The 17,642-nt window shown below is 40.5% G+C and overlaps 1 protein-coding gene across 2 annotated transcripts in view; it reads right to left on the reverse strand.

The window, feature by feature from the left end:
• Positions 1-8,389: 8,389 nt before the first annotated feature.
• The window catches only part of Bckdhb (branched chain keto acid dehydrogenase E1 subunit beta), a 174,971-nt gene continuing 165,718 nt past the window's right edge, over positions 8,390-17,642 (reverse strand). For both annotated transcript variants that reach the window (XM_041679643.1, XM_041679644.1), the window contains exons 10-11: positions 10,218-10,366; positions 8,390-8,659 (exon numbers count right to left, since the gene is read on the reverse strand). In XM_041679643.1, the coding sequence (XP_041535577.1) occupies positions 10,226-10,366 (141 nt within the window). In that variant the 3' untranslated portion in view covers positions 8,390-8,659; positions 10,218-10,225. The remainder of the gene's footprint in view (positions 8,660-10,217; positions 10,367-17,642) is intronic.

A 17,642-nucleotide genomic window follows, 5' to 3' on the forward strand; every position in this document is an offset into this window, starting at 1 on the left:
TCTAGAGGACAGCTGCTATAGAGCTGCTCACTTCCCTGGGGGGAGATGGCAGAGTGCAGCATTCAAGCTCACCAGTCTGAATTCACTTATTTGATGGTGAAGACTCACAACATTAACAGGGTATCTGCAGCTAATTTGTGTGTCATAGAAACAAAAAAGAAAATTAAGCACAAGACAAAACTAATCCCAACAGTGGAGGATTTCCCCAAATGTACATTATCGAAAACACGTGGGTTTCCCTCTTCTGTTTCAATGTGTGCTGAGTTACCAGGATGGTTGTTGAATCAGGATGCTCTTGGCTGCAAGCTACAGAAGCCCAACTTGAACGAAGGTAATGAGGACTTATTAAAAAAGACCTTGATGTGAGCCCTCAGAGAACATAAGCATGGAACACTTCTGGGCGATCCTGGTAGAAGAGGAGCCAGCCTAGAGTGTGACAGCTGCGACCTGGCCCTGCTACTCTTGCTCACTACAGTACAGATTTCACCCCAAGGCATCTTATGGAAGAGTTTATTTGGCTTTTAGTTCCAGGAGGATAAGAATCTACCATAGGGGAGTAAAGGCATGGTGGCAGAAGCAGGAAGCTGAGGGCTCACATCTTGAATCACAAGCAAGAAGCAGAGAGCGCAAACTAGAAACAACTTGTCTTTAAACTCTCAAATCCTGCCCCAATGCAGGCCATACGTTCTCCTCCAAGGCCACACCTCCTAAGTCTCCACAAATACCATTATCAACTGGGAAGCAGGCACTCATATGCCTAAGACAATGGGGGACATCTTATTGAAGCCACCAAAAGCCTCTTACCAGAACAGTTTTGAATATTCTATTTTGCCCACATACATAAGCACTTTTTTTTTTCAAAGTAACTTTTTACTATTCCTTTGTTTGAAGGAACTTGTTTTACAATGACTGTGCTCAGCAATGAACCACCTGTGTCTCATGATGAATGGATAGATAAAAGATGCCAAGTTTAAAGTTTAAGCTGTAAGGATCTGTCTTAGGGTTTCTAACTGCTGTGAAGAGACACCGTGACAACTGCAATTCTTATAGAGAAAAACATTTAATCGGGGCTGGTCATACATACACACTTTTAACACAGTGTTGTCTCAGAGCCCTTTAACAAATACACTTCTTTTTTGTTGTTATTTTTGTTTGTTTTTTGAGAAAGGGTTTCTCTGTAGCTTTGGAGCCAGTCCTGGAAGTAGCTCTTGAGTATAACAAATACACTTCTAAATCTATCTGACAAAACAGACTGGAAACAGAGAGAAATAGGGTCCATCTCCTGGGGATTTCCAAAGGAGCATCTCTGTGGGGCCTGAAGGATGCTGTGGTTCAGCAGCTGATGGAGTCTGGTGCCGCACTGACGAGGTAGCCTGAACACGCGCTGTTCACTGGATCAGTGACATGTCATATCTCTATCATTTGTTTCAATAACTTATGAATCACTGTATTTATAAATTGAGAATCAGCAAAGATGGTGAGGCCACGGTAAGCATGGGCTGTCCTCCTGCATGACAAGGGTCCTGGTGCCTTTGCTTTTTGAGGGTTCAGTGGACATATTTTTACTCACCAGACGACTAAAAATACTGTGTAAATTACTTTTAGGCTTTGTGTGTGAGGTGCATATGAAATGTCAATGAATATTGTGTTGCAACTTATCTTCCCCACTATAAGATATCTCCTGTTTATGAAAATATTTCAATCTCCTAAAGTTTTGAAATCCAAAACACTTAGGGTCTCAGAATTCCAAATGAGGAACTAATAGTTTCATTCTTCTGATGGAATTAGGGGCAAGTGCTCTGGGAAAAGACACAATGTCAAAATATTAAATTGATTGTGCACTTTAAGCACAAGGAGTCAAGTGCTACTTGGGCGCACACTTGCATTTCCACTCCTATTCGGCCAGTAACACCCCAAGAAACGGGCATGATTCTAGGCCACTCCAGGCTTCTGTGGAACTACCAGCAGCAAGGTCATACTGTAGACTCTGCCCTTCTGGAACCCATAAAATTCCTGGGTCTGGAGGAACGGGATAAATCCAATGACCAAAAAAAAAAAAAAAAAAAAAAGTGTGTGTGTGTGTGTGTGTGTGTGTGTGTGTGTGTGCGTGCGCATGTTCATAGATGCGTCTGTGTGTAGAGGTCAGAGGCCAAACTTGGATTTCATTCCCCAGGGGTCTGACACAAGTTCAGTAGGCTAGTTTGGCAGGCTGGTAAACCTTGGCCACCTACCTCCTCTGCAATGGAATTCCGCCCTGGTGCCACCATGCCAGACTTTGGTTTTACACAGATTCCGAGGGCTGAACTTGAATCCGCATGCTTACACAGCAAACATGGTATAAACTGAGCTGTCCCCTGTCTTTAAGCCCAAGAAAACAGTTTTGAATCAATTATTTTCTTTATAGTCAGTGACTATGGTGAGAGCTTTTAGTCCAAGCAGAACACCATCAAGAAATGAACGAATTTTTAGCAAACCAATGCCCCGGTAAGTCGTTTGATTAAAGCAGTGGGGTATGATACTCTAGTAACGAAGACCTAGTCTGACAAAACTACTCAGTTTTGCAAAAGTATTCCCTCGCCCCTAAAGAAAGAACCCAGGCAGTATAAGTATTCAAGGCATTATGGAGGCCTTAGATGCACGTGCCATGATTACACTAAAATAACTTTACCATCATAGGATAAAATAAAACAACAAAAAAAAAATTTCACTTTATATTCCTCATTGGAGATTTCTACTTTTAGCTTTCTTTCTCTGTGTTCTTCTTTGTTCTTTATTTTCCAAGTCTTATGATTCCAGTTTTCTATTTGAAAATTTTCAAGCCTATGGATTTACTGCCCCCAAATCTCAGCTGACCCATCTGTGAGCGAACACTCTAAAGATCTGGTAACTGCTTTCCATTTCCGTTCTGGTTTCACAGTTACTAAGCTGGGAGCTTTATTATTTCCAAGAAGCTGGAATATTTGCTACTAATTCGGGATGTGGTGAGAAAATAAGGTGCTTTTTCATAAGTTTTCCTTTGGGGAGCAGAGTGCTACTTTTCTTTGTGCCTTGGGGTGTGATTAAACGCTTTAGCTGCAGCTTAACTATGTAGATTTACCAACACAACTTTTTACTTACCTAACTAAAATTCGCGCACAACGTTTTCTTCTGACCGTCTTCTGGCCAGACCTCCAGTATTTATGTCTTTCTTAATTTTTTAATGTTACCCTTTTAGAATATAAAGGATTTAACTGTCACACCTTCACTGTGGTATATTTTTTGTGTCAATACTGAAAATATATTTTCCTTTATCTATTTTGATTATTATGAATTTTGTTGAAATTTTTCACCTTACTTGTATTTTATATTTTCTTTGCTAAATGTGTGTGCATGCGTGCATGCATGTTCCTATATTCACACGCATGTAGGAGCCAGAGGTCAACATGAGGCAGTTTCCCTCCCTCTCCCCCGTGTTTTGAGACAGTCTCCCACTGAACCTGGAGCTCTCTGAGATTCATTGAGACTGGCAGGCCAAGCAACCTCAGGCAGCCTCCTCTATCGGCCTCATCAGTGCTGGTTTTATAGGCGCACACCAGCATGCCCATATTTCTACATGGGTACAAGGGTCAAACTTGGGTCTTCATTCTTGCCGACAGCACATCACCAGCTGAGCCAACCCCCCAGTATTCTATGTCAACGTTTTAACCTTTCTACATCAACTTTCATGAAGACTTTACCAGATAAGCAGCCTTTAAATGGGTTTTGTTTCTTAACCCAACCTAAGTTCTTCCTGATTAACCAGGGATGTATCCGATTCCATCCATTGTCCTATTATTTCCTGTGGCCTTTCTTTATATCCCCCATCCTTTTTTCTCTTGTACTTTTATGTTGTTGTTGTTTTTAATACTGGTTGTGTTTTCTTATAGAGACTGCTGCTCTGTTAACTTTGCATTTTAAACTGTAACCCAGTGCCCGGCTGTTGTGCAACTCAGCTCAACTCCTGGGACAACATGAAGAAATATCTACTCGCCCCAGAGAGGGAACGAACAGACCAAAGTAAAGATACTGCTACTGCCTAGTTTAGTGAACCAATACATTTTATTGGGTTATCTGAGTATAGGTGAAGGGTTACTTACAGGAACCACAGAGATAACACAGAGATAGCTGGGTGACCCTAGCTTGGGTGACAGCTCATAAGAGCTAGAAGCATGAAGCACACTGCAACCTGAGGCATCTGAACAAGTTGGAGAATAACTTTTCTAAGTAATTCAGTTGGTTTGAGCCTCTTTCGCAGCTTGAGTTTCTTCTAGGTAGCTCGGATAATCTGAGAGTATTTCTCAATAATTCTTACTGTTTATATATGCCTGGTGTGGGGGTGGGGCTAAAGGAATCTGGTCAGTTTCAGGGATTTCTAAAGCCTCTGAGTTATGTATGTTATGCCTATGGACTTAATAGGCCTCCCTGCGGGATGGAATGTTCCACCTCCTCTCCTCCACATGGAATATCCAATGTCTTAAGCAGCTGCCCTGCAGGATGGGGTGTTTCACCTCCCCTTAAAACATCCTTTGTCTTAACAAGCTTCCCTCCAACAAGGAATAACTGATGCCCAACACTGGCCCAGTTCACATACCCACTATAAATTTATGGAAAATTAATAAACTATAAAGGATGCAATGATGTGTAAAATAATATACTGGTTTAAATTCTGTTTGTGGTTTGTTTTTATTTTACTAAAAGTGGACTTTTTCCACACAATACATTCTAATTACAGTGTACCCTCCTGCAACTCCTCCCCGATCCTCCCCACCTCCCCAGATCTATCTCCCTTTCTGTCTCTGTTAGAAAACAAAGCAGCATCTAAGTGACAATAATAAAACATAAGATAAAACAAAACAAAACCAATAGGAATAGGACAAAACAAGCAAAAGGAAAAGGGTTGGAGAAAAAGCATAAGAAACACATAGACACAGACTCACACACATGCTCATATACACAGGAATCCCATAAAAACACAAAACTGGAAGCAAGGGACCTGTAAGGTTAAAGAAAAGACAAAAGCCCCGACACAATAATAAAGACAAAGAACCTCCAAAGGTATGAGTCAGTTATCTGTGGGGCACGGGCCTAGCCTTAAAAGTAGTGTGTTTCTCCACTGTGACTCCCTTGCAGAATACTAATTGTTTCATTTGCAAGTGGTGGTTGTCAATTGGAAATAGCTTCTGGGTTAGGGCTGGGGGCATGTGTCTACTTCTTTTGGCTCAAGGACCCCATCTGGTACACACCCACACTGACCCTGTGCATGCTGCCCCAGTTTCCCAGAATCCAAAAGTGCATCGATCCCACTCTATAGAGAAGGCCTTGTTTCCCTGGTGCCCTCCATCCCTGTTAGATCTAACATTCTTCCAACCACCTCTAAACCCTGAGGAGAGGGATTGGATAGAAATATTAGGGCTAAAGGTTTCAAAATCTCTCACTGTCTGTATAATGCCTGCTGTGAATCTCTGTATTTTTTCCCATTTGCTGAAGGAAGAAGTATCTCTGATGATAGCTGGGCAAGGCATGGATCGATGAGTATAGCAGAATGTCATTAGGAGTCATTTTATTGTTATGTTCCTTCAGTAGAACAATAGTACTTAGTTTTCCCCTAGGTCCCTGGTCTAATGTACACAGGTCTGTTTACCTACATTGTCTATCAGTTTTGTAAAGCATTTGTATTATATATTTCTAATTTTCTGAGATTATAATATAATTATATCATTTCCTTGCTCTCTTTGAAATTCATGGCCTCTCTTTTCCTTAATTGTTGTGTATGTGTGTGTGTGTGTGTGTCTGTCAGTTGGATCTACATTTCCACAAATCTACATTTTGATTAACTGTAGTTTCATCTTATAATAGTCTTCATCTGTTACAAAGAGAAGTTTTTTTAACGGGCGTAATGACTACACTTATCTCTGGGCGATTGGGCAAATATTTAGAACATTTAGAATGTAGTTAGGATGTATGCTTGTTTAGTAAAGTGGCAGTTGTAAGTTCTCCAAGATCCATGACGTCACTAGGGCTGGGTAGTTGGCTAGGCTTCTCATACCTAGCACAAGCAGGTCTTAAGTCCAAATAGAGAGCTGTTGATTACTACCAAGGTATGCGTGCCACCATTACACCCTTGGGGTTACTGTTCCACGATGGCTGCTATTGTGGATTATAGGATAAGACTGTTGATTGCTTTTCTCCTTTGGAAGTTTGCATGGTGCCTTCTACTTCCATAAAAGCTAAGTGCTCAGGAAAGAGGCGTCTATGTCAGTTCTAGCCGAGAGGCCTCTGAGCCCAGTGTCTGAAATGCATGGTGTTTTCAGCAATAGGATATTATATTTTTTAAAAGACTAGAGCAATTGGAACTATGGTTAAACTAATATATATGTCCATGCTGTCACAGGGAGCAGACTTATGTATAAGATCAGTCTACAGTAGTGGAGATTAGATTGGCATTTTTTACTACCCCAAGTGCCATGATGACACCATTTTCCTTATATGTACAACATAGAATATTTGTTTTATAAAAAAGTGTTTTTTTTTTGCAGTTATATAGTGATGTGGGATCCCCCTCTGTATGCTACAAATTAACTACCATTGGTTAATAAAGAAGCTGCTTTGGCCTATAGTAGGGCAGAATATAGCCAGGCTAGAAGAGATAGAAGGTAGGTGGAGTGAGAGAGATGCCATGTAGTTGCCAAAGGAGTCAGATGCTGGATCTTTACTAGTAAGCCACAGCCTCATGTTGATACACAGATTAATAGAAATGGGTTAATTTAAGAGGTAAGAGTTAGCTAATAAGAAGACTGAGCTAATAGGCCAATCAGCGTTGTAATTAATGTAGTTTCTGTGTGATTATTAGGGTCTGGGAGGCCAGGAATGATTGAGCAGCCTATCCCTACAATATAGATGTGTTTGTTTTGAGCTTCATATTGAGTATTATCTGTTACAGCTAGGGCTTGCCAGGCTAACTAGAGGATTGGTGTTCTCAGATACCGCACTTAGTACACAGATTGTCCCCAGACTCATCCTGTACTTTCCATTTCTAAAAGAAAGTTAGAAGAAATGAAATCTTAAGTAGCTAAGGGAAAATCCTCAAATACCAATGAGTAGAGAAATTAGTATTAAAAGACATGGTAGCAAAGTGACTAATAAAGAGGTTCACATAATGCCAAGAAGCATCAAATGAAGAAACAAGTTCAACTGGAGACATTCTGTTCTCATAGGATGTACTTAGGCAAGAAGTGGCTGACTGTGGCATGGATCTTGTTCTGCTGGACCAGGGGAATAGAGGAGGCTTACTCTTGAGCCTGCGGGAGAATAAAGAGCAAAGCCAAGGTCTAGACAGTTTTGGCATCTTAAACTCAGAATGTCCTGCTCAGCAAGCCAACTGGACTTGCTCTTTTCCAAACTGTGGCTGACAACCAGCATCTCTTCCCATCTTATCTGCACAGGGCTTTCTATTTTTAACCCAAGGAAAGGGCTTTGTTTTCAAACCTAACAAACCGCTGGTCTGTTGAGCAGAACCTGTGGTAGAGAGCCTTAATCTGCCTCCAAGTTAGTGACAGTCTACCAGTTACCTTCCGTGGTGTTCTCCAATTATTGGGGAAAAAAACTAGGGTGCAGCCTTTACAATTACAGTCCTAAAGAAAAATACATATCTGTAATTAGAAGGAAATATTCAGTTTTCGAAACAGGAGAATCCAGTTTTGCTGCCTTGTCATGGATCTTTCTGCCAAAACTTGAACGGGGCAGTTGTTCGGGGACCATGTAAGGGAAGGAGAGTCAAACTGCTCAGTTTCCAAGAGCAGGGACCAGGGTAATAGCTCTGTGGGGAATTCCTGATGCTGTTTTCAGATCTTCTAGAACTATGAAAAAGGGCAGAGAAGACAAAATGAGGCCCGGCCAGTATCCCCAGGAAAGGGTCCACCTGGCAGAAGCCATCACTGCTTGCTAATATTTTTCTCTTTATCTACACAGAAATAGAAATAGGAATAAATAGATATAGAATTTGTTTTGCAAACTCTTGGGGCAGGGGAAACACCTACAGTTGGAGCTAGAGCTTAACAATGTTATAGTAAACAGAAGTATGCTCTACTGAGTAAGGAAGTAATACAGAGATGATTCAATCCCTCTAGCCCAGTGGAGCCAGGGCCGCAAGTACCCTTGTTCCACCAAGACAGAGCGATGGAGAAACACATTCCAAAAGTTTTGCCAACTCAAAACCATCTTGACCATAAAGAATTAAACCAAATACAATAAAGAGGAAACGTCAGCATTTCTAGAATAAATATTTTACTTTAACTCAAATTCAGTTAGCAAGTTAACAACCCATTATTCTGCAATGAGAATCTTTTTTACCAACTGAAGAAGACACACACAATTTGAAGGCAATGTGATTTTGCTTTATTGAATACAATACTTCCCAATATTTATAGTTATGAAACAATCAGAAGGCCGCCCATGGAGCTCTTATCACACTCAATCCCCCCCCAATCCACTCATATTAATACAACAAGTGATTTGCAGCTCTTCAGCCAATATCCATCATAGTTCATTTCATAAAATTATATGTAAGAAGAAAGAAGTCTAAGGATATATAAAAAAAGTTCAGAAAAATATCTCCATATCTAGTCATAATCTTCCAGGTTTTCTGTAAAAGAAACCAGTAACAATTATAAGCATTCTTAGCTCTGTGCATACTTACTTTCTTTAGTAATATATTTAACTTTCAACACAGAAAAGCTATTTTATTCCTTTATCACACTGTTGGCATTGGCTAACATATTTTGTTTACATTTAAAATAGTATGCGCAAGCCGAATTTAAAGACAACAAAATTTATTCTAAAATATTTTAAAACTAGCAGTAAGTCAGATGGCCACATTTCCTTGATTTTCCAGCACAGAGTCCATGGAGAGACTCCCCTAGAGAGGAGAAAGATCTCCAAAGAGCCCTAGGGGCCACTGACCACAGAACCCAGTACTTTGATGACATCAGAGATGCACACTCTGTACCGACAGGGCTGTGTAGTCAATACCTCTAGTTGACATCTGTAACAATAGTCTCAAAACACAGCTATGAGACTGTGGAGATTGTGGGAATGTAGTAACAAAAGGGGACGCTTTTTACATAAATGCGTTCTATGATCTTCTACAAGCCAGCTCTGTAACCCGCGAACAGAATTTAAGAATTGCATCATTCCGTATTATAACAGGAAAAGGCTGTTGCCACCATGCCGAATTTATTTTCCTTTTATCTTCTGAAAAATCTTGGTCTCTCAAAGTGCATTATTATTACTTTCTGGACAACTAAGATATTAAAATATAAATTCTCCAATCTCTCATCTCCTCATTTTGGAACACATTAAAAGCAGGGTGTCAGTGTTGGCAACTTCTATATTAAAAGCTTGAAAACCAAACAATTCTTAGCTATTCTCTTTTTCCTCTTCCTAGAACAGCACTGCTGACAGGCGTGGTAAGTCCAACTTAGAAAACACTGTGAACAAACAGAATCTCTCATCCAGCTTTCACAAGACACTCACAAGCTGGGTGTGACGGCACACGCCTGTGAGTCCAGCACTTGGGAGGCAGAGGCAGGATGATAGGAGACTTTAAGGCCAGCCTGAGCTGGAATTAGATTTTGTTTCAAAACCAAACAAGCAGGCCCTCCCTCCTACCAATTAAAACATTCACTTGTCAAAAAAGATTCTGCAAGCAGCAGTAATGCTAAGGTTTTTTTTTCTTTCGATTTGTTTATTTCTTAGTAAAAATTTCTCTATACCAGATAGGCTTTCTCGTAAAAAAAAGAAAGACAGTTTTCTGGATACCATGAAGATAAACTTAGAGTCTAATCTGTGAGGGGTCCCTTTCAAGAAACAGAAATTACGTTTCTACATAAGCAATTTTAAAAAAGCTGGAACAATACAACATGAAGGAGAAAACTGGGACCAGAGTAGAAGACAGTGTATCTGATTATTTAATACCAGCACACTGATGCCGCCTATAGATCTTACTACTCTTGACACACGTCTACTGGGTGTAAACATGCTAGCAGAATTTTGAGCATCTTTATGAAGTAAATGCTGTGCTATGAGAGTTACTGTTCACCAAAATAGAAGACACAGGTGGCAGCTGATGCTGGGTAACGGCGTAAACGCCATCTGTACACAACTGTACACATCTGTACCCATCAACAGAAGGTAACACCTACCTCTGTGGTCAATAGTTGATCATCTTGCGAAGGGCGTCATAACACTTCCATTTGTCCGGGATATAAAATGGCTCAAAAATGTGAGGAAATGGGGTGTCATATCCACACACTCTAGATATTGGAGCCTCTAAGTTCAAGAAACATTCTTCCTACAGAGAAAGAACAAAACAGTAACATGTTTCCCCTCGCGGAAATAAAACAAATGCAATTAAAACAATTCAACTAGGTAAAACACAATTACTGCTACGGATATCAAAATGTCTCAGTATGTTGTCACTTAAAAGCAGGTATGCGTGGCATGTTGGCATGATCCCAACTTTCCTTGAAATGTTTTCGTATATGCATGTGCTGCTATCGCCACATAGATCCCTCAGCAGCACCAAAGTAGGCTCATAGCAATCATACTGCAGGGAGGATGAATGCCGAGCAAGACAACACAGCAGATTCTTATAGCACTTACCCTACCGCTTTAAATCAGTGATGATGTATGCTTTCTCATGTTGCCCGTACCTTGCTTTAAATTTATAGAATGACTGGGTATTGCTCTTGTAAGTTCATGTCTGGGGCTGCTGCTGTGCACCAACTCTATCAAGGCACTTGACTATCCTCATTACTCTCCTGACCTGGCCTGGGAAGATGCTGCTGGCCCGTGGCTACTCATGGCCCAAGTCCACTGCATGACTGGCATGTGCTAAGCTCTCAGGTGTTGACCTTGAGACTCCTCACTCGGGCAGCCTCCTTTGACTATAATTTCTCAATTACACATGCAGGTGGCAGAAGGATTTCGGTCCTGAGCACCCAAAGTGATAACCTAAGCATGGCCCGTGGCAGTATTCAACTTCTTTGTCTTGAGTAGACATCTAGTACAAAAAAAAAAAAAAAATCTAAATTTCTGAAGAACAAACGGTGCACAAAGTCATCCTTCAGTGAAACGGCTACATAATTTTTTAAAATCAAATTTGAATAAAATGTTAAAGATAAATGATAGAAGATGTAACAAAACTACTCTGGAGAAAATATCATGAATTTTAGCCATTATCTGAAATAAAACCCTTGGATTTAAATTAAAATAGTCTCACACTGAATGGCCTCCCATAGGATCAGCTGAGTGCTCAATATTCATACATGTCATAGTGTTTCTAAATTATCTTCTGAACAAATATTTCATATAAAGATACCATGAGAGCATACTCAATCTGTATCTATCATGGAAGCTATTGTTGTCAGTACAAGTGTAATACGGACAGAAAAGACACGCAAATCAGGTAAGTAAACTTCAGAGAGAGCTAGCTAGACATGTACAGACCTCTCCGGGGTCCCACTAGCCACAGCAGCTTCAGTACCAAATGCCAAACCAGTGTTACATTTCCCGGCAACAGGCATCTCCATGATAAGCCTACGGACAACAATCAAACCAGGTCAACAAGCAGGGTGGATGGTCCTCCACTGTCTTCAATGCAACAAGGAACTTCAAAGAGGGTTAATCTGTCAATGTGGGATAGACTCAGTTTAATTTAGAGGATTCTGACTTGAATGCTGCATTCTTTGTAAAAAAAAAAAAAATTAGCTGAGGACCCAGGAAAATACAGGAAATGAACGACAAATCACGTCCCTGACGGCCTTTGATTTCACCCCTATTGCAACCAGTGATTTATAAAAAGTCACTTGCCAATGTTACTAACATCGCTCCCTTTTGCATACTGACAATAGCAAACTTTACTGTTGTCGAACAGCGCGGCTCCTAACTCAAGAATGTGATCTTTGATTTTTTTTCCAGGAAGTCGTCTACGCATTTGCACGAGCAAACAGACAGAAAAATCTACCACTTAGTCACATTGGAACCAAAAATGGTGTACCCTCCGAAGCAGGGAACGACAAGGAGGGAAAAGATTTCACTTTGTCTTTTATCCGATCTATTTCAGGCTTTAGGAGACAATGCTGATCCTGCCATCAAGCAACAACGAACAAAAGAGTCAAGAATCAATTTCCATCCGAATGAAAGTCTCTATTTTAGATTGCAGAGATTTGCGATTTTATGCTTAGCTTTTCCTCACCTCAGAAGCCACGCTGTAAGTTAAGTGAGAAGGAATTAAATGATTATATGCATAAAACTGCACTCTACAAATCACAGAAGAGAGTTCAAGGATGTTGAGCAGGAGACTACTAACGGAACTTTCAGTGTAATTAGCATGTGCCCTATGGAGGTGGTCTAGCTTGAATTCTACCTTTTTTTTTTCTAAATGAAAGACATTAACCAAGACCCTTTAGTTATTTCTTCCACAGACTTCAAGTGGAACACACTGTAAAGCAATTGGAAATAAGATGTCTGGAACAATCAGGCAGCTGTACTGATGCCCGATGTCCTGGCTTATATGCAAATTACTTGTACCACTACAACCCTTTAAACTCCATCCAAACAGCACAACCTTGGTCAGTACCAGGCTTTTCATGAATCTATATACACACGCCAACATACAGAGGCAGACACACATGCGTACACACGCAAACACACACACACACAAGAGCGTTTTGGAAAAGAAATGCCTGAATCTCATTATCAGATATACAGGCTAATGTATGAAACTAATCCTTCAAATCCTCTCTCTCCATTATAACCATACAGATACCACCATGTGTGCTAAATTTTCAAGACAATCTAAGTTAATTACATTTATCTGTTCTATTGACTACTTAAGTACAATTATTTGTTTTTGTTTTATCTTACTCTACTTGGGTTCTTTTTGAGCCAAGATCTCACTGGGCAGCCCTTGAACTCAATATATAGACCAGGCTAATCTTGAACTCTTGCCAGTTCTAATATGTTAGGCCCAAGTGCTAAGATTACAAGTATGAGATGCATGCCCAGCTTAAGCCAATACATATGGAAAAATTATATTTGCTGACATTTAACTCAGCAATAGTAAGTGCATAGAGTGAGGAATTAAGTAATGGCCTAGCCCACGGGGCTGTAAAGAAGGTTATATGTAATGTCTAGGGCAGGGCCAGAGCTGGCCTGGACCATAGTTTGTCTTTCTCTTCAGAGAGAGCACCATGGAAGGACTGGCATCCCGTTCCAACACGGCCACCATGTAGCAAGGGCCAATAAAGAATCCACACAGGAGCCACAAGAGGCTTTCCTCGGGCCATCGGAGGTCCGGTGAGAGGATGGCTGTGAACCCTGATGTCATACAGTGACAGCTGAGTACTGTTTGCTCATGGCAAGTCCTTCTAGAGGACCTGCGTGAAACTCCAAAACGGCCTGCGGATTTACTTCCGAACAGTGCTTTTACAACTGTGAGGCTTTTTCCCCCTAAAATATGTTAATAAGAACAGCGACAGCGCTCACAATGTGCCAGGCTCTGTGCTCAATGAGCTATGTGTTTTACGTCCTTTTATTCCATTTCCTGAGCAAGGAGACTTAGGAAACTGAGGTCAAATATTTACTTGCACCGATAAGCAGAATCCAAGCGCCGCTGCAAAGTCTGTGGTCTCAGTCTCTCTTCTTCAAACTTAGATTTATTACTTTAAATTTCTTTTATTAAAAATCTTATGTTGGGGGGATTTTCGTGCCACAGAGTGCACGTGGAGCTCTGAGAACACCCTCCGGGAGTAGGTTTTCTCCTCCTGCCACAGGTTCTGGGAACTGAACTCGGGTCATCCGGCTGAGATGGCAAGTGCCTTTATCTGCTGAGCCACCTCGGCAGGCCTAGAGGAATTAATTTTGAGAATAGAATAATGACAGAAAAAAAAATGAATTAGGAATGCATTCTAAAAGGGAAAATTGAACGCAGCTTGGGTTACACAGTTTTACAAGAGTACTGAAGGGTGCAAGGCGTTAATAGAGCCAGACAGGCTTGGAGGTCTCTACCCCGTCGTAAGAAGGGTGAAGACCATGTAACGTGAAGAAAATGAACGCACAAGTGTGCGTGAAGGTAAAACGCGAGACAAGAAACACATGTCCAGGGACTGGGAGCCTCTGCGCTCCTATGAGATCTGAGCAAGCACAGTTCCCGTTATTTACGTATTAGCCATCTGGATTGCTCTGCACACCACAGCCAGGGAGGGAAACAAGCACTCTAAAATAACTCCAAATCACTAAGATCATGGGCGCAGGCAAAACACGTCTTCATTTGCCCAATTCCTATAATATAAAAGACACATTTATTTCCTTGGTTTGTTTTTGGAAAACAAACATCATGAGATCAGAAGTGACAGAGATTCTTTGAAGTTTTAAGCAGGTAAGAAAAAACAATTATAAATTCATGGAATTGGGTCCATTATAGTTTAAGGTATAGAAAATATTACTGAGATTTTAGCTATCCTGCATTTGTGTCTGTATTTTGCTAGATGTAAGTGCACTTGAGTGTGTCCCACTTTGAAATCTTCCTTAGTTCCTATGTCAGTTTTATTTGGACATGGAGGCTGGGGAAGCAGACTAGGGTTAGATGAGGTCATGAAGATAACCCCATCACAGACCCCTTGAAAGCAGCAGCGACTTTAAAAAAAGAAGAGAGATTGAACATAGCGCTATTGCTAGGTGTAGCCATGATATCCTCCAAGATATTATGTCATAATAATGGCCCTCAGCAGATGCCCAAACAATGCAATTAAATTTTCCAGCCTCCAGAAACAAGAGCCACTTTAGCTATTCCTATAAAGTCAACAGTCTCCAGTATTTTGTTACAGCAACAGGAAAACAGACTGAGATAGTAATAAATATTGTATATGTGTGTATACATATATACATATACATTTGCATAAATACATGTTAGGGCTTTCATGGAATCCCTCGAAACCTCACAATAGATGACATCATTTTCCTCATTAAAAAATTAAGTTCAGCAGCCACTAATTTTCCTGTCTCCCTGAAAAGACTATTTAAGCACTCCAGAACACTGTGGCTACTTCAGTAGACCTCAGCAAATCTTTAAGTTGTTTTTATGGTAGGGTTGCATAATATAATTGGCATAGCATGGAATCTGGAATTGTAGCTGAGGAGAATCTTTATTCTGGTATAATTTAATCTTTCCAAGTCTCCATAAGCAAAAGCCAATTAAAATACTTTGTATGTTGCATTATTGTAGTTTTCTACCATTCTGTAGCTCTTGCCTATTTGCCTCTTTAGATGTGCAGTAACATATGAAAGGTTGCTTATTTTCATGCCTGATATGTCAGAATAATCTCTGAGTTTTTGTTTCCTCTTAAGATTTTCCAAGTTAAAGAAGTCCCTTATCTATAATAAAGCAGGGATCTGAAGCACCATTGAAGAAATATTCTGCTATGCAAACAATCAAACCTGAATTGTGTCAGCCACAAAAGCACACATCCCAGCAGCTCCTTGCAAGGCCTTAAAACGCATAAGAAATCACCCAAGATACATTAAGAGGCCCATGACGGAAGGTGGAGGTAGCAATACTGGTCCAATGAACAGGCTGCACTTGGCCCACCAGTCAGAGTCTAGTGTTGCCACCTGGTGGGGAGCATAGATCCTGGCTACTAATTGCTAAGCCCTGGAGCTAGTGACAAATCAAAGTGTCGTGAGACAGGTAAATCAAGACCTCAAGAAATGGTTAAAATATCCTGCATTCCAAAAGAACTTCTCTCCGCGTGGTGAGGCCATGAAAACGGGATATGTCACCACACAGATGATGCAGTCCAGTAGATTAGAGTATGTCATGACGGCTAAACACTTGGGAAACTAGTCAAGAGGACTATACAATACTATTCGGTATGTCTTTTACAAAAACCCCTTCGGTTTTTGTTTACGTTTTTAATTCAAGGCCATTCCAGGCTCACATTTCTTTCTAAGAGGAATTATGGAATAATGTGTACTCAGTTCTTCTGGTGACAGAAAGTTGGATGTAGCCCATTGTGCGAGACACACCACCACCAAGAGCTGGAAAGCTGTGAAGCCAAGTCCAAAGAGAACGTAGAAACTATAGGCCTTTCCTATGTGTTTTGCTCTCTTACAGCTAGTATTCTGGCTGATAAAATTGCTGAACAAGTATTAACTAATTTTTCTGTGCACTTAGTGGAATTTGAGGAAAGCAGAAATAGTGGAAACACCTGGTTAAGTCAAATAGACAAGTGTCACTGGTAGGGTCTAGTAGATCAGGCTTCCATGGTCTAATAAGAAGAAACATTACTCTATAACCTAATTCCAAGGGAAAAAAAAACAGAAGATTTCATTTTAATTGGCTTTGTTAACAAACCAGTCGAGTACTGATGGTCCCTGAACAGCACCCATGTCACTGTGACCGTTTAAACTATAGATTATATTTCACGTGAGGGTGGGAGTAGATTAAGTTGTGGCTGTCAGGAGCACTGAATGAGGCAGACAGATCAAAGAAGTATGACCCATTTCTAGGAAACTGTATTTTGAAACAGCTTGAAGTGATCTGTGAGTGTAGTGGCATTCACACTTACGCCCTAATATAATTTGGTCCACGTTAATTTACTAGTAAGTAACAACAGATTTCTTTCTAAATAGTGCTAGTTGTTTTGAAGCACATAACTAGAAGCATAAGAGTTAAATCCTAAAAACACAAAGAAGACTAAACTAGTTTTCCAAAATTACATGTAGTGGATAGCCTGAAAGTCCACGAACTTTATATTAATCCCAGTTATGTAAGGCTAGACATCACCCAGCTTCCAAATATTATCACAGAATATTTGTTTTAAATCTGCCATGAAAACTTGCCCACAGTCAAAACATGAGTTTCAGCAAATAAGAGACAGGACTCTGATGTCTTGAATCACACTTCCCCCAACACATGAGTCACGGGGACCTGCAGGGGGCCCTGTGCCAGCAGTTCCAAATTACTGAACTAAATAAATGCAACTGCACCGATGTTCAGTTACGCTAAAGCTTTAAACACTGTGCATGATGTTTTTAAAACGGAGCTTAAACGACATATATGCTATAATGTGCCAATTTTCCATGGGATTAGAATGAAAGTCATTCTTCAGTAGTCACAGGGTCCCACCCTAAACCCAGGTCAGCAGGATATCCTCAGAAATGAGAGGTGTTTGTCTTTGTCCCAGTAGTCTGCACAGGTGATGCAGACCACTAACACCAATATGACTCAACAAGACACTGTACGAACGATATCATTTTACCCAGATTTAGAAAATGCTGGAAAATATTACTGCTAAACCAAACTATTTCGACAGAGTTTCTAAGTGTAAAAATCATAGTCATAACTAAATTCAAATCTGAGGTCTCTGTTATATAACTTCACTGACACATCTTCAATGTCTGCCATTAGGACTCCATTTCTTCATCTTTAACACAAATCTCTGGCAATTTGATGAGAGAGAGAGAGAGAGAGAGAGAGAGAGAGAGAGAGAGAGATTCTACTTAAATTCCAAATCTACTCTTAAAATGGAATCTTATTTTCTGAAGCTGGAAACACACTGTTTCAG

The sequence above is a fragment of the Microtus oregoni genome, unplaced genomic scaffold, assembly GCF_018167655.1.
Source record: "Microtus oregoni isolate MIOR12 unplaced genomic scaffold, Mior012 000032F_ref0000030, whole genome shotgun sequence".
Lineage (NCBI taxonomy): Eukaryota > Metazoa > Chordata > Mammalia > Rodentia > Cricetidae > Microtus > Microtus oregoni.